At 55.2% G+C, this 17026-nt stretch overlaps 1 protein-coding gene and 1 long non-coding RNA gene across 2 annotated transcripts; one reads left to right on the top strand and one right to left on the bottom strand.

The window, feature by feature from the left end:
• Positions 1-212: 212 nt before the first annotated feature.
• CALM3 (calmodulin 3) lies at positions 213-9681 on the top strand. Its single transcript, XM_045380845.2, has 6 exons — positions 213-320; positions 4710-4740; positions 7076-7219; positions 7381-7487; positions 7743-7878; positions 8022-9681. The coding sequence occupies exons 1-6, from the start codon at positions 318-320 to the stop codon at positions 8048-8050; spliced, it is 450 nt and encodes a 149-aa protein (XP_045236780.1). The 5' UTR covers positions 213-317; the 3' UTR covers positions 8051-9681.
• Positions 9629-14974, bottom strand: LOC141409114 (uncharacterized). Its single transcript, XR_012427746.1, has 2 exons — positions 14767-14974; positions 9629-10295 (listed from the first exon to the last, which is right to left on the bottom strand). It is a non-coding gene; the product is annotated as an uncharacterized lncRNA (long non-coding RNA).
• Between the last annotated feature and the right edge of the window lie 2052 nt (positions 14975-17026).

The raw sequence follows: 17026 nt of genomic DNA on the forward strand, positions 1-17026 counted from the left end.
GCAAATCCAGTTCCTGTGCAGGGTGGGGACGAAAGATTCGCGGTCCCGTTGGTGTGGAGCTGGGCGCGGAGGGATCCGTGGGAGCCGCAGTGCGGCGGCGCGCGGGCCGGGTGGGGCGGGGCCGAGCGAGGCGGGGCGCGCGCGGCGGCCGTTGAGGGACCGTTGGGGCGGGCGGCAGCGGCGGCGGCGGCGGCGGCGCGCGCGCTGCGGGCAGTGAGTGTGGAGGCGCGGACGCGCGGCGGAGCTGGAACTGCTGCAGCTGCTGCCGCCGCCGGAGGAACCTTGATCCCCGTGCTCCGGACACCCCGGGCCTCGCCATGGTGAGTGAGGCTGGGTGGCCGCCGTGGCTGCGGGCTCTGAGGCGGGCTTAGCTGGGCAGGACCCCTGAGGGGGCGATGATGCCCAGAGTGGGGGGCGTCCGGGCTCGGCGAGAGCCTCGGGACCGCTTTCTACCCCCGTTGTTGGGGGCCGTTGAACCCAGAGCGGGACGTCTGAATCCCCAAAGGTTTCCAGAAGCGACTTTAGCACCAAATGGGATGTTTAAGCCCACAAATGGTTATCTGAGTCCCTAAAGGGGACATTTGAACCCCGGATGGAGGATCGGGACCCTCAGTGGGACCGCTTAAAAGGATTTTGGACCCAGGATGGGGCGTTGGGTCTCAGAATGGAGGTGTTTGGACCCCAGGGGACGAAATGAGAAAGATGGGCTGGGGAGGGGAGCTATTTAGGCCCTGATGAAGGCGTTTGGTCCTGAGAGGATGCGGGGAACGGGGGACGAAGGGAGGCTGGGCTGCTCCTGGATGGGGTGGTGGAGGGTAGCTGGGCCTGGGCGGGGAGGGGCGACCCCTGGGCTCCTGTGGGGCAGAGGAGAGGGTCAGGGATGGGCGGTCACTTCTACAGATGAGACTCTCGAGGGTGGGGGAGGGTGGTCTCCAAAGCCCAGCACTGCAGAGGAGGAGGAGGGTGAGGTGCAAGCTTACGGGAGGAAGAGCCTGGGGTGGGTGGCAGCGGAGATTAGAAGATGCTCTTGAAGGCTTCCGGACGGAGAAGGATCGGGGTCGTGGAGGTGGTGAAAAGGGATGGTGAGAGTGGGGCTTGCCAGTAGTCGGGGGACAGGGGCCCTTGGGGTTAATTTGGAAGTAGCTAGAAAAGGTTCCGAGGTTACTAGTGGGTTAAGACTGTTGCTCTAGAAAGACAGAATTTTTTAAATGGGGTAAGAGTGTTGTGTTTGGGTCCATGAGAAGATGGATTTCCAAGGAGAGGGGTGGGGGAGCTTGGGTGGTTGGGAGGTGAGGTGGAGGGAGAAAATGAATGGCAGTCAGGGGGGGCCTAGGTTTGGGGGTGGATGTGGGTAGCACCCTGCCAGTCTCCAGGGACAGGCCAGGACAAAGACAGCTCAGTGTGGATTGGGAGTGGGCTGCAGGGGCCGGAGGAAGCTTTTCTACCCGTCCTCCTTCCCCAGGAAGAACGTGGCTGGGCAGTAGGCACCGGGGCAGTGGGAGCAGGTGGGCGGAGCTGTTCAGGCCCCTATTGCGCACTGAAGCCTCATGAAATGGGGATGGGAGATCAAAGTTTGGGGTGCCTCGAATGAGCCAGCTTTTTCAAGCCTAGAAGCCTCACTCCGTTGCTGGCCTTTTCAGGCCAAGAGCACTGCCTTTTCCCAACAGGAGCGCCAGTTTTCTCATGATCCCCAGCCCCACGCACCATGCTGCACCTCCTCACTTGTGCCAAATGACAGTGCAGTACAGTGTGGCGTCGGTGACAATCAGATGCCTATTCCCGTGCCCTCGAGGTGGGGGCTGCAGAGCTTGATCAGAGAGTGCCTCTGGGGAGACCCTTTGATTGGCCTAAGGACCACTTGTTCCATTCAGGACCCTCACTGAGCGTGTCTGTTAATTCACAGTTAGGGCTTTGAGAGAAAACCAGCAGACTAGTTCTTTCCTACTCCCTGCCACCCACAACACCCACAGCCCCCCCAGGCTGAGCCTGGGAACCGTGTGCAGCCATCCTCCCTGGCAAGGCTGGGGAGAACAGGCAGCCGCTGCCGTGTATCAGATCTCATACTTGCTGACACAGACCTGATGGCTCCTCTTGCCGCTACCCCATTTTCCCCCAGCAGAACCTGGCTAAAGGAGCCCTGAAGCACTAGCGGGCCCCCTACCTCCAGAATAGGACCCGAGCTTTGGCCACAACTAGTTTCTCTTTCCGTTTGTAATCAGCAAGGTAGAGGTGGGACAAGTCACTGTTAACTGGCCTTGGACTTTGGCCTGAGCTCTGTGGCTCCTCCTTGGCCCGGGTGAGGGGCCCTGGCCTTGGTTTCTGATCTCATCTAACACTGTTCTCTGGCATTGGCTGGGGGCTGGGGCAAGGCAGAGAAATCATACCCTCTTCCCTCCCCCACCTCATGTTTTTTTTTCTTGTCCAGCCCCTTGCTGGAGCCCAAGATGAGGGATAAGGAAGCAGGAGACCAGCTGAGTTATTTTGGCAACAGTTTCTGTTGAAAGTTTAGTCTTCAGGTCTAGAAAGGGAAGAAACCTTGAGCAAGGATCAATGATCTCTTCTTAGGCAGTCGGTTTTCTGGGCGGCAACCTTGCTTGAGATCTGTACCTTTCCTTGACCAAGCAGGGAAGTGGGTCTCCAACATGAGAGGGAGAGCGTCTGACAGGCCCTCCATGCAGAGCCACGCCTATTTGCAGCAACCCTGTGACAGAACTGAACATGGCAGTGCCTCGTCTGCATCTTCCAGTGTTTTGGTGGAGACTGGCAAACGCTGGCCTTCAGAGCCGCTCAGGGCAGTCTGCAGCCTGTCACAGCCTCCTCGCCCCCACCCCCAGCCCCTTATAGTGCTGCCCAAAGGTCGGGGGAGTTAGACTTCTTGCAGGGCGGAGCAGTGGGGTGGGAAGGCCCTGACTGGGCTCGCTTTTTCCATTCTAGGCCAGGGGAAAGAATGAAAAGCAGATGGGATGGCAGCCGCCTCCCCACACTGCTGCCCTCCTCTCTGTTCTTCCCCTGCCCCTCCCCGGGCATTGCCTGGCCTCAGTAACCAGAAGCCCATCCTCCCTTCTCACTTTCCCCAAGCCTCTTCCTCAGGTGTCAGGACCTAAGGGATGGCCCCAGGCTTTTTTGCTGATGGTGGGAGGTGGGGGGTGGGTGGAGCAAGGGGCTCTTGGGCCTGGGGCTGCCAGGTTGGCATTTAGGAGCCCAACCACCCTGTCTTTTTTGAAGGCAATGCAGAAGAATCTTCATTTGGCCTCCCCACCTCCCCTTTACACTTTGGACTTTTCCAGAAAGTGCATGTGTGCCATTTTCCTTCTTTACCTTCCTCTTTCTCCCTCCCTCAGCCCTCTCCCCTCTGCGATCATCACTTTGATTACCCCTCCCATTCTGCCTATTTGGGACTTGGCCTCAAGTTCCTCTTCCCTTAGTTTTTTTGAGGTTTTTTTGTTTGTTTGTTTCTAACTTTTTTAGATCAGTGATTGTTAATATTTGGGACGGGGGTGGGGATAGGGGAGGCAGGCGGTGGTTTGTTCCTAGCGTCTGGAACCTCTCGGTAGAATACTGCAAATTCACATAATAATAGTTTGCTTCCATTTCTGAGGCTCTCAGACTCAAGACTAGAACCTGCTGTAGACTTGGAGCCCCTTTGCCTGATTGTGAAAGGAAGGGGAACAGACCCACCGTGGTCCTGGGATGATGGTGCCCTCTTAACAGCATCAGCAAAAACCAGGGAAAATTTGTCTTTTGGCTGCTAAAGCTAAATGTTGGGATTCAGCCTCCCCAACCTCCGAGCCCAGCTCCTGCCCCTTAGGATCACTATGCCTGGCTGATGCCCAGCATACCAGTGCAGGAGAAGCCAGTCCCTGCATCTCCTCCCCACCCCCAAACCCCGCATGCAGCAAGGGCTGCCTGCCACCAACTGGCCAGTCCCCAGAGTGCCCAAGCTGGAAAGGGTTAAAAACTGCAGTGCAAGCTGACTTCAGTCCTCTGCTGCTGCCCGCCGCAGCCCTCTCCCTGACGTGTGCCCCTCCTGCCCAAAAGAAACACAACAGAATGGTGCCCTGTGCCCTCACTGTGCGCAGGGGGTGGAGCGCCTGCCTCCAGCCTGACCAGAGTTCTTTAGGCGCTTGAGCAACTTGGGGCCCGCTAGTTAGGAGAATTTTTGCCACTCGGGTCAACTCTGCCTGAGCCAAGCGCCTCCAAATAGGTGACACAGAAACTAGCAGAGATAGCCCCAGACATCGTCCCTCTGCCCTACCCAAGGACTGGCCTGCTTCAGTTTGGAGCCTTCTAGAGCTTCTTGATGAGGCCTCCAGGGCAATCACTCCCTTCACTCAGCCTCTGGGGCTCCCACTGATGAGATGCAAACCTGTGCCGCTGGTTTGGGGCTAGGGCAGGCATTTCTTCTGCCCCTGTGGCTCCCACATGCTGAGTTGAGATTGGAAGCCCGTGGGTCTGGGCAGCTTCATCGGGCCCTGCGTCCGGCAGGCCTGAGTGTCCAGCCAACCCTGGTACCCAGCTTTCTGAATCACCAGACTTTATCATCAGGCGCTGGCTCTGCCTCAGACCTTGACTCTGGCATGCTCCTCCCTGGCTCGGCAGGAATGCCATGTGAAGCTGGCCTCACTGGGGCCGGGGGCCTGGGCTGAGTGAGGAAGATGCGTCCGTGCTGTCCAGCCTGGTGACTGACTTTCCCCTTCCTGCTTTTCCAGGCTGACCAGCTGACTGAGGAGCAGATCGCAGGTGAGTCTGCTATCCCCCTTATCTTAGCTCAGGAAAGCCTCCACACCCCCAGCCAAATCTTAGCCACCGAGAAGTGACATCTGATGGGTGAACCTCTGTATCCCTTGTGTCACCTAACACTATGCCTTGTGCCTAGAATGCTGATAAATGTGTGTAAGAGCACACCAGTGTCCCAGTGACACCAAGCCCCATGGCCCTGAGACAGGCCTTTACCAGACACCAAAGGCTGTGTTCTTCTCCTGGGCCTGGGTCATCTAGGGGCTTGATAATCAGTGGCTGTAGGACAAACCCAACTCACTCTCCCAGCTTCAGCCAGGTTGGCTTAGAAGGTGAGCTCCCTGCCTCCATTTGGGGCCTGCAGAGCTCCTGTCCCACTTTAGGAGCCGCCCAGGAGCTGGCTCGTCACTCCCACCTCTGCACTTGCCTGCGCTTTGCACTTCCTTTCGCATGTGCCTGCGCCTGCCTGTTCTGCTGGCGGAAGTGCCTCCCCAGCGCTTGGCATGGGCAGCTCCTTCCCATCCCTTAGCTCAGATGTCCCCTCGGGGAGGCCTTCCCTGACCTCCACCTCAAGTACACAGCCTTCCTTTACCGTCCTTCACATCACTTTATTTTCTTTGTAACCTTTCTCGCCGTCTGAAATTATTTTCTTTTGTCTTCACCTGTTGTATCTCCTGTTACTAGATGTGAGTTCCACTGAGTTTGGGACTTGGTTTTGTTGGTCTCTGCTATAGCCTCAGTGCCTGCCTAGAACATAGTAGGTCCTCTGCAAACTTTTGCTGGCTAAACAATCATCTCTCTCAGCAAGCTGGAAGAAATCCCTGGATCCCATCTAATTCATTTTTCTAACCCCTCCAAAACCCCATAATGGTCAGCTACAGGAACTATTGTGTAATTATGGATCCGTGCCTGCCTACCCGCCCATACTGAGCTGCCCGAGGACAAAGAGCAACTCTTGGTTTATCTCCATAGCCAGGGGCCAGCACACAGTAGACCAGAGGAGCGATCCAGAGAATGGGCCTCTGCTCCCCACCAGCTACCCAGCCCCCAGCTCTGCTGTCAGGTTCAGCCGGCTGTGTGACAAGTGCTGAAGGCCCAGCTTCTGCAGTGGGAGGAGACAGGAATGGACTTGCCTTCTCTCCTTTCTCCCCTCAACCCCCAACACAGAATCATCTTTGCAGCTTCAAAATTTTGGCTCCAGGTGGCTATGGAGACCCCTGAGGAAAGCCAGAGGATGGCCCAGTTTAGTGATCATGAGCTCGGGGTGCCCCCATTACCCACTCCCTGCCCTCCCCAAGAACAACAAGGCCTCAGCACAGAGAGGTGCCAGCCTCCCCAAGGAGACTCTTGCCATGTCCCCAGGGCCCAGAGGCTCAGGACCACAGCTGCCCAGCTGTGCATGTCCCTCCCAATGTACCTGCCACCCATCTCCCAACTCTGGCCTTGTGCAACATAAACAGTCTGCTTTTCACTCTGTCCCCATTAGCAAAGTGTCCACCGCCTCACCCCAGCCCACACCCTCTGGGAATAGGCTGCCAGGCATCTGTTCTTTGAGGGCTTGGGGGTAGAGGAGCACCAGGTGCCAAAATGGGCCCAGTGGGAGGGCAAGAGCCATGTGCTTCTCTCCCTGCTCCTGATGCGGCCCCAGCTGTGGCCTTCCCACTCAGCACCGCTAGCTCCTCATCCTCCTGGCTTGGCAGCCGTCCCCTCACTTTCCATCCCCCTACTCACCCCACGCACCGTCCGTCAGCCATGTTCTGCTGCCGACCACCCCCACGCTCACCACAGTGGCTCAGCTCCTCTGGAAGCTGGTAGCACCCACGGCAGGGAACAGGGCTGGCAGTCAGAAGGGAGTGGATGTCTGCACTTCCTCTTCAGGCTGGCCAGAGGCATTCTGCAGCCTCCCCTCCTCGTCCCAGCCAACCAACCCTGGCTAATACACTCAGACGAAGAATCCTTTCGGCTCTCATTCACTCCGTGACTTTGGTCCGTTTCATCATTTTGAGGGAGAAGCCAAAGCCAGGGACCAAACAGAAATGTAGAATCATCTAAGGACAGCTGTCAGACCATTTTTCCCCACCGTCTTCACTGGCTGGCCAGAAAAATAGCTTTACCTAGCACAGTGTTGATGTTCAATAACTGTTGAATGAAGGTTGGAAGGGCTTTGCCCTAAGCACTGAGGAAAGCGAACTGATTGCATGGGACTTGAAGTCTGTCTCAGTTTCTTTAGGTGGGACTGACACCCTTGGCCTTGCTCCAGGGAAGGCGTCCAACATCCAGAGGTAAGGATTCTCCTGTGGGCCTTGTGACTTCTGACTCCTTCCCCTTCTTTCCCCAGAGTTCAAGGAGGCCTTCTCCCTCTTTGACAAGGATGGAGATGGCACTATCACCACCAAGGAGTTGGGGACAGTGATGAGATCCCTGGGACAGAACCCCACTGAAGCAGAGCTGCAGGATATGATCAATGAGGTGGATGCAGATGGTGAGCCCCACAGAGCGTGTGGGCAGCCCTGCTCCTGGTCACCCTGAGTGACTTCAGGGAGCCTCCCTCAGGGTGATGGATGAGCCCATATCTATCAGGGTCCAGGGTCATCTTCCAGGGCCCAAGCCCAGAGCATTCTCCATCCTTTCCCTACCTTCCAGGGAACGGGACCATTGACTTCCCGGAGTTCCTGACCATGATGGCCAGAAAGATGAAGGACACAGACAGTGAGGAGGAGATCCGAGAGGCGTTCCGTGTCTTTGACAAGGTAAGCAACCCTCCAGGGGCGGCTCTGAGACTGACACCAGCCTTCAGGCAGGCAGACAGAACTGGATCCATGGAGCTACCACTTCCAGGAGGCCCACGTCCCGGTGCCAGCCTCACTGCCAACCTGCTCTGCCACCTCAGGCAGCCTCCCTCACTGTGCTCACTGCCGAGGGATGGTGATGACAGCCACCCCTCTCACTGCCTCTCTCCCCGCCGGGAGAAGTGCCCAGTGAAAGCCTTTATCCCCAACCCCCAGGATGGGAACGGCTACATCAGCGCCGCAGAGCTGCGTCACGTAATGACGAACCTGGGGGAGAAGCTGACCGATGAGGAGGTGGATGAGATGATCAGAGAGGCTGACATCGACGGAGATGGCCAGGTCAATTATGAAGGTGAGTCCAGGCCAGGCTTGATCTCCCGAACAAGAAGAGAATCGCAGCTTCAGGAACAAGCCCCCAGATCCCTCATGTTGGGGAGGGCCGCTCACCACTCAGCCTGCCCGCCTGACCTCCTCTCTCTCTGCTTCACTCCACAGAGTTTGTACAGATGATGACTGCAAAGTGAAGGCCCCCCGGGCAGCTGGCGATGCCCGTTCTCTTGATCTCTCTCTTCTCGCGCGCGCACTCTCTCTTCAACACTCCCCTGCGTACCCCGGTTCTAGCAAACACCAATTGATTGACTGAGAATCTGATAAAGCAACAAAAGATTTGTCCCAAGCTGCATGATTGCTCTTTCTCCTTCTTCCCTGAGTCTCTCTCCATGCCCCTCATCTCTTCCTTTTGCCCTCGCCTCTTCCATCCATGTCTTCCAAGGCCTGATGCATTCATAAGATGAAGCCCTCCCCAGATCCCCTTGGGGAGCCTCTGCCCTCCTCCAGCCCGGGTGGCTCTCCTCCATTTTGGTTTGTTTCCTCTTGTTTGTCATCTTATTTTGGGTGCTGGGGTGGCTGCCAGCCCTGTCCCGGGACCTGCTGGGAGGGACAAGAGGCCCTCCCCCAGGCAGAAGAGCATGCCCTTTGCCGTTGCATGCAACCAGCCCTGTGATTCCATGTGCAGATCCCAGCAGCCTGTTGGGGCAGGGGTGCCAAGAGAGGCATTCCAGAAGGACTGAGGGGCGTTGAGGAATTGCGGCGTTGACTGGATGTGGCCCAGGAGGGGGTCGAGGGGGCCGACTCACAGAAGGGGACTGACAGTGGGCAACACTCGCATCCCACTGGCTGCTGTTCTGCAACCATCCGATTGGCTTTCTGAGGTTTGGCTGGGTGGGGACCGCTCATTTGGCCACTCTACAAATTGGACTTGCCCGCGTTCCTGAAGCGCTCTCGAGCTGTTCTGTAAATACCTGGTGCTAACATCCCATGCCGCTCCCTCCTCACAAAGCACCCACCGCCCTGAGGGCCCGTCCTAGGAATGGATGTGGGGATGGTCGCTTTGTAATGTGCTGGTTCTCTCTTTTTTTTTCTTTCCCCTCTATGGCCCTTAAAACTTTCATTTTGTTCAGAACCATGCTGGGCTAGCTAAAGGGTGGGGAGAGGGAAGATGGGCCCCACCACGCTCTCAAGAGAACGCACCTGCAATAAAACAGTCTTGTCGGCCACTGCCCAGGGGACAGCAGCTACGGCAGCCTCTGCGTCCTGGTCCGCCAGCACCTCCCGCTTCTCCGTGGTGACTTGGTGCCGCTTCCTCACATCTGTGCTCCGTGCCCTCTTCCCTGCCTCTCCCCTCGCCCACCTGCCTGCCCCCATACTCCCCCAGCGGAGAGCATGATCCGTGCCCTTGCTTCTGACTTTCGCCTCTGGGACAAGTAAGTCAATGTGGGCAGTTCAGTCGTCTGGGTTTTTTCCCCTTTCTGTTCATTTCATCTGGCTCCCCCCACCACCAACCCCCACCCCTCCCCGCCCCCCTGCTTCCCCTCACTGCCCAGGTCGATCAAGTGGCTTTTCCTGGGACCTGCCCAGCTTTGAGAATCTCTTCTCATCCACCCTCTGGCACCCAGCCTCTGAGGGAAGGAGGGACGGGGCATAGTGGGAGACCCAGCCAAGAGCTGAGGGTAAGGGCAGGTAGGCGTGAGGCTGTGGACATTTTCGGAATGTTTTGGTTTTGTTTTTTTTTTAAACCGGGCAATATTGTGTTCAGTTCAAGCTGTGAAGAAAAATATATATCAATGTTTTCCAATAAAATACAGTGACTACCTGACTTGGTTCCTCCCCTCGTGTCTCAGTTTCTGGCCTGCCCCCCCACCCCACCAACCCCCACGCTGACTCCTTTGGCCCAGATGTGAAAGAGCCTCTCCTCCAAGCTGGCTCTGAAGCTGCGTCCGGTCAGTGCAGCCCAGTGGACGCCTCTGAACCACAGTTCTGATCCCAGCTAGACCACAGGGTTGTCAAGGGCAGGGTCCTGGCCTGGAGATAGTCATGCAAATGGACTGAAAGGGGAGTGCTGAGAAGGCTCTGTCTGAGGCAGCCCCATCATGCACACAGAGAAGGGGTCAGCCCAGTCCAGTGGCAGGACTGAGCTGAGACCTACCTGAAAGATGGGCAGTCCCCTAGCTGGGTAGAGGAAGGAAGGGCGTTCCAGTTGAGGGGGACAACATGTATGGAAGTCCTGAGGCAAGAGGAGCCTGGACACCTAGGAACTGAAGGAAATCCAACGAGGCTGGGTGAGATCCCCGAGCAGCTTGGAGCCCAGCTGGGCGAAGAGAGGAAGGCAGGGGTGGGCCTTGCAGTGGGTGAGCCTCTTGATGCTTTGGGGAGAGGGATGGCATTCACTGCTTTAGTCTCACAGGCAGCAAAAACATGGCAAGTTTGGATCTGCAATGGTGAGAAAGGCATGGTCCTGAGCTCACAGGGAGGACATGGGACTTGGTGTTGGTTTGAAGATTTGAAACAAAAAGCCCAAAACAATTGCAAACCACACAAGGCAGAGTACAAACCACTATGTGGTCACAGCCAAATTACAAACCACAGAAAACTCAACTTCCTCATGGCAAGTGGGGATGTGAGGAAGAAGCCTCCTTAACAGCACCCGGTGGCACATGCCTGTAATCCTCCTACTTTGGGAGGCTGAGGCAGGAGGATTACTTGATCCCAAGAGTTCAAGACCAGCCTGGGCAACATAGCAAGACCCTCCCAGTCCGGTGGGGCTATAGTGGAGGGATGGGTCAGAATCCTCAGGGGCTTTTCTCATTCTCCCTCGGGGGCATGGAGAATGACAGGTTAATAAGCATCGTCTTTAACTTCTAAGCTTCTCACACAACCGCAGAAGCTGGGCAAGGGTGGAGCAGAGAGAGAAGTCAGTGGAATGAAAAGAGGTCCTTCCACTCATCTGCACTTGGCCTCAGAGGGCAGTGGAAGCCTGGCCCAACCCCCCGGCCTTCCTTGTGGCAGAGAGATCAGGCCTTGGCTGGGTTTTCCTGGTGCATCCCAGTCACCAGAGCCAGCGGCATGGGTGGAGACGTTGGGAGTGGCAAGCCATTTTCCAGAGCCCCAGCTTCTGGGCCCCCTTTTCCTGCCACGTGGTCGTGGCTTGGTATTTGGTGGTGCAGTAAAGACAGAGTATAATGGATAACAACTTGGGGTCTGGGCACAAGCACCTGCCTTAGCATTCCAGTTCCAGTACTCACCTGCCTTGAGGCCTTAGAGTTTCTGGACCTAGATGACCCTGTCCACAAAATGGGGGTATAATGGTACCGGCCTCCTGAGCTGAGCTGAGGATTGGGTGAGCCTACAGGAAGGAGGAGGGTGTGCGGTGCTCAGGAAGTGTTCGGTGAGCACCTGCCACCATTGGCTGGGTGCTTCCTGCTTCACGGGCTGCCTTTGAATCTCTGCATCCATGAGCTCATCAGAGCCTTAAAGCAACCACTCGGGCTGGATGCCATTCGTTCCCATTTTGCTGACCAGGAAACTGAGGCCCAGAGGAGTGAAGTCACTACTGCAAGGTTATGAAGTAGGAACACAGCCGGAATCTGAACCAGATCTGACCCCGAGGAGTCCAAGCGCCCAACAGCTGGGCTTTAGGGTAAATGATAGTTTAAAAACAGACAGCCTTCAGGCAGGCCAGAGCCAGAGCCAGTGGAGAGGCCAGGCTGAGGCTGGCGTCCCAGTGGTGGGGTCTGAAATGGGAGCTGCCCCTTTAGCAGTCAGGGTACCCAGGGAAAATTCTGGTCTAGTAGTTGAGTCAAAGATGGGCTGTGGTTTCCCACAGGATTGGGCTCAAATTCCAGGTTGAGACTCACTCACAAGAATGAACCTTTTGCTCACTAAGTCCCAAGGGGCCACCACTGCCACTTCAATAACCTTGGAGCAGCGATTTCACTTCCCTCGGCCTGCGTTTACAAGTCTGCAAAATGGCAAATGATAATCTGTAAGGGAAGATGATACAAATATCCACCAACTTGGGTTGTGTCAAACTTTTTTTTTTTTTTTTTTTTTTTTTTTTTGAGACGGAGTCTCGCTCTGTCGCCCAGGCTCTGTCTGAGTGCAGTGGCCGGATCTCAGCTCACTGCAAGCTCCGCCTCCCGGGTTCCCGCCATTCTCCTGCCTCAGCCTCCCGAGTAGCTGGGACCACAGGCGCCGCCACCTCGCCCGGCTAATTTTTTGTGTTTTTAGTAGAGACGGGGTTTCACCGTGTTAGCCAGGATGGTCTCGATCTCCTGACCTTGTGATCCGCCCGTCTCGGCCTCCCAAAGTGCTGGGATTACAGGCTTGAGCCACCGCGCCCGGCAACTTTTTTTTTTTTTTTTAAGACAGAGTCTCACTCTGTTGCCCAGGCCGCAGTGCAATAGCGTGATCTCAGCTCACTGCAACCTCTGCCTCCCAGGTTCAAGCTATTCTCCTGCCTTCCTGCCTTGAGCTCCCCAGTAGTTGGGATTACAGGCATGCACCACCATGCCTGGCTAATTTTTGTATTTTTGTAGAGACGGGGTTTCACCATGTTGGCCAGGCTGGTCTCAAACTCCTGATCTCAGGTGATCCACTCACCTTGGCCTCCCAAAGCTCTGGGATTACAGGTGTAAGCCACCACGCCTGGCTTTTTTTTTTTTTTTTTTTTTTTTTTTTTTTTGATATGGAGTCCCACTCTTCTCTCCCAGGCTGGAGTGCAGTGGTGTGATCTCGGCTCACTGCAATCTCCACCTCCCAGGTTCAAGTGATTCTCCTGCCTCGGCCTACCCAATAGCTGGGATTACAGGTGCCCACCACCACGCCTGGCTAATTTTTGTATTTTTATTTATTTATTTTTGAGACGGAGTCTCGCTCTGTCGCCCAGGCTGGAGTGCAGTGGCCGGATCTCAGCTCACTGCAAGCTCCGCCTCCCGGGTTTACACCATTCTCCTGCCTCAGCCTCCCGAGTAGCTGGGACTACAGGTGCCGGCCACCTCGCCCGGCTAGTTTTTTGTATTTTTTAGTAGAGATGGGGTTTCACCATGTTAGCCAGGATGGTCTCGATCTCCTGACCTCATGATCCGCCTGTCTCGGCCTCCCAAAGTGCTGGGATTACAGGCTTGAGCCACTGTGCCCGGCCTATTTTTTGTATTTCTGATTTTATTTATTTATTTATTTATCTTTTTTTTTTTTGAGACGGAGTCTTGCTCTGTAGCCCGGGCTGGAGTGCAGTGGCCGGATCTCAGCTCACTGCAAGCTCTGCCTCCCGGGTTTACGCCATTCTCCTGCCTCAGCCTCCGGAGTAGCTGGGACTACAGGCGCCCGCCACCTCGCCCGGCTAGTTTTTTGTATTTTTAGTAGAGACGGGGTTTCACGGTGTTAGCCAGGATGGTCTCGATCTCCTGACCTCGTGATCCGCCCGTCTCGGCCTCCCAAAGTGCTGGGATTACAGGCTTGAGCCACCGCGCCCGGCCTATTTATTTATTTATCGAGACGGAGTCTCACACTGTTGTCCAGGCTGGAGTGCAGTGGTGCGATCTCGGCTCACTGCAACCTCTGCCTCCCAGGTTCAAACGATTCTCCTGCTTCAGCCACCTGAGTAGCTGGGATTACAGGCACACGCCACCACACCTGGCTAATTTTTTGTATTTTTAGTAGAGACGGGGTTTCACTATGTTGGCCAGGCTGGTCTCGAGCTCCTGACCTCGTCATCTGCCCACCTCAGCCTCCCAAAGTGCTGAGATTATAGGTGTGAGCCACCATGCCCAGCCTGCATTTTTTTTTTTTTTTTGAGATGGAGTTTTGCTCTTGTTGCCCAGGCTGTAGATCAGTGGCGCAATCTCAGTTTACTACAACCTCCGCCTCCCAGGTTTAAGCGATTCTCATGCTTCAGCCTCCCGAGTAGCTGGGATTACAGGTGCCTGCTATCACACCCAGCTAATTTTTGTATTTTTGGTAGAGACAGGGTTTCACCATGTTGGCCAGGCTGGTCTCCCAATTCCTGACCTCAAATGACCTCAGTATGCCTCAACCTCCTAAAGTGCTGGGATGCCAAACTCTCTCTCTCTTCCGCACCCCCCCACACCCCCCAACCCACCCCCGCCTAGGCTGGAGTGCAGCGGCGTCATCTCGGCTCACTGCAACCTCCGCCTCCCGGGTTCAAGCAATTTTCCTGCCTCGGCCTCCTGAGTAGCTGGGATCTCCGGCGCGTGTCACCACGCCCCACTCATTGTTTTGTATTTTAGTAGAGAGGGTGGTTTCCTGAGCTCAGGCAATCCGCCCGCCTCGGCCTCCCAAAGTGCTAGGATTACAGGCGTGAGCCACCGCGCCCGGCCGTGCCAAACTTTATAGACATCATTTCACTTAGTTCACACCCAGGCTGGATGGACTCACACTAAAACGCAGCACCCACTCAAGGTGTGCAGACCCTGCCCAGGCATCCGGCATGAGTCACTGGAGAAATCTGGCCGTAGAGGAGTGGAGGCCCGGCAGGTGAAGCCTCTTGCATCACACCACCCTTCCTGGAAGCAGCTGAGCCGGGTCTCAAAGCCCAGCGCACTCGGATCCCAACGCCAACGCCTTCTCCCACCGCATCCCGGTGCCCATGCTTCTCAGCTGCCTATCAGTAGTTTCCCCCTTGGGCCCTATGTTTTGAAAGACTTTTACTCCCAGACAGGCTACATTATTAAATAATCATGACTTCCCTTCCCATTTTTTACTAATCAAAGACCCACAGAGCGCACTCAGCTTCTAATGGCCCCTGGGCAAGCACTGAGAGCAGCCGGCTCCAGCCCAAAGCGGAGAAATGCCTGGACCGGGAGTCATTTCCAGTTCAGCCTCGCAGGGCTACTAGACCAGTTCAAAACCTGTCCTGAGAAAGTGACCAGACAAGGGGACTTACCCAACCAGGGCCGCCTGAGGGCTCGCAAGGATCCCCTCACTTCCCAGAGGGTGGCTGTGGGGCCACTCCTGAGTGTCACTCCCAGTGTGACCAGCAGGTGGGGCAATGACCACGGAAGACCCTTCCGAGCTACAACTCCCAGGCCCAGCCCACAGTATATGTGTGTGTGCGCCGGTGTTTAAGTCCCATTTGTGGTGCAGGTCGGGTGCTAGGGAGATGGGAATGAATAAAAAGAAATAAATCGTAAAATGAATCAAGTTCCTTTGAGTCCCCCGTTCCCAGCACATCACTTCCTGAGCCCCACCCCAGACTAGGGCAGGCACCTAAACCAGTCACCCTCTGTGTCTGCTGGTTTGAGCCAACTGCAGATGAAAAATATTCAAAACACACAGGGTGCGGTGGCTCACTCCTATAATCCCAGCACTTTGGGAGGCTGCGGTAGGTGGACCACCTGAGGTCAGGAATTTGAGACCAGCCTGGCCAACATAATGAAACCCCATCTCTACTAAAAATACAAAAATTAGCCAGGTAAGCTGGGAGCGGTGGCTCACGCTTCTAATCCCAGCACTTTGGGAGGTCAAGGTAGGTAGATTATTTGAGGTCAGGACTTTGAGACCAGCCTGGCCAACATAATGAAACCCCATCTCTACTAAAAATACAAAGATTAGCCGGGCGGTGGTGGTGCGCACCTGTAGTCCCAGCTACTCAGGAGGCTGAGGCAGGAGAATCGCTTGAACCCGGGGGGCAGAGGTTGCAGCAAGCTGAGATGGAGCCACTGCACTCCAGTCTGGGCAGCAGAGTGAGACCCTGTCCGCCCCACCCCCCCCACACACACACACATAAAATTAGCCAGGTGTGGTGGTGGGCTCCTGTAATCCCAGCTAGTCAAGAGGCTGAGGCCCAAGAATTGCTTGAACCTGGGAGGTGGAGGTTGCAGTGAGCCAAGATCGCGTCACTGCATGCCTGGGTAACACAGCAAGACTCTGTCTCAAAAAACAAAACAAAACAAAACAAAAAACACAATAAAATATACAAATTTTAAAACAATACAGTATAATTATTTACATAGCATTTGCATTGGATTAGGTGTTATAGGTAATCTAGAGATGAGTTAAGGTATAAAGGAGGACATATGTGAGTTATATGCAAATATGACACCGTTGTATATAAGGAACTCGAGCATCCGCAGATTTTGGTATCCCAGGAGGGTCCTAGAACCAATCCCCCAAGGATAACGAGGGACGACTGTGTAGATTTCCACAGAGCCTTTCACTGTGCCTTCTTAGTACAGCTCGTAATTTTGTATCTTAGCTGCTTATTATAGAACATTTTGTTTTTTAGACAGAGTCTCGCTCTGTCACCCAGGCTGGAGTGCAGTGGTATGATCATAGCTCACTGTAGCATCAACTTCCCGGACCCAAGCAATCCTCCCACCTCAACCTCCCAAGTCGCTGGGACTATAGGCGCGCACCACCACACCCAGCTAATTTTTGTATTTTCTGTAGCAAAGAGGTTTCACCATATTGCCCAGGCTGCTCTTGAACTCCTGGGCTCAAGAGATCCACCTGCCTCAGCCTCCCAAAATGCTGGGATTACAGGCGTGAGCCACTGCACCCGACCTTTGTAACACATTTTTATGTGATTATTCAGTCACCCAAGAGGATCGTGAATGAGGTAGGGCCAAGGCTATGTCAGTCAGCACTATATTCCCAGTGGGCACGAGGCAGCCTTGGGTCCAGACCAGAGTAACTTAAGGGAACGTATGTTGAGTTAACGAATACACAGGAGGCTGAAGAAGGGAGGCATTCGATGCCCCAGTTGGAGGTGTAAGCACGGCAGAAACACTTTTTTTTTTTTTTTGAGACGGAATCTTGCTCTGTCGCCCAGGCTGGAGGGCAGTGGCGTGATCTTGGCTCACTGCAAGCTCTGCCTTCCAGGTTCAAGCGATTCTCCTGCCTCAGCCTCCCAAGTAGCTGGGAATGCAGGTGCCTGCCACCACACCCAGCTAATTTTTGTATTTTTAGTAGAGATGGGATTTCACCATATTGGCCAGGTTGGTCTCGAACTCCTGACCTTGTGATTCGCCTGCATCGGCCTCCCAAAGTGCTGGGATTACAGGCGTGAGCCACCGCGCCTGGTCAGAAACACTTCTCTTAACTTGGTTCACTTTCTTCTAAACCTCAGTTCCCTGCTCAGCCATCTCCTCCTCCTGACCTCAGGTGATCCACCCGCCTTGGCCTCCCAAAGCTCTGGGATTACA

The sequence above is a fragment of the Macaca fascicularis genome, chromosome 19 (assembly GCF_037993035.2).
Source record: "Macaca fascicularis isolate 582-1 chromosome 19, T2T-MFA8v1.1".
Taxonomy (NCBI): Eukaryota; Metazoa; Chordata; class Mammalia; order Primates; family Cercopithecidae; genus Macaca; species Macaca fascicularis.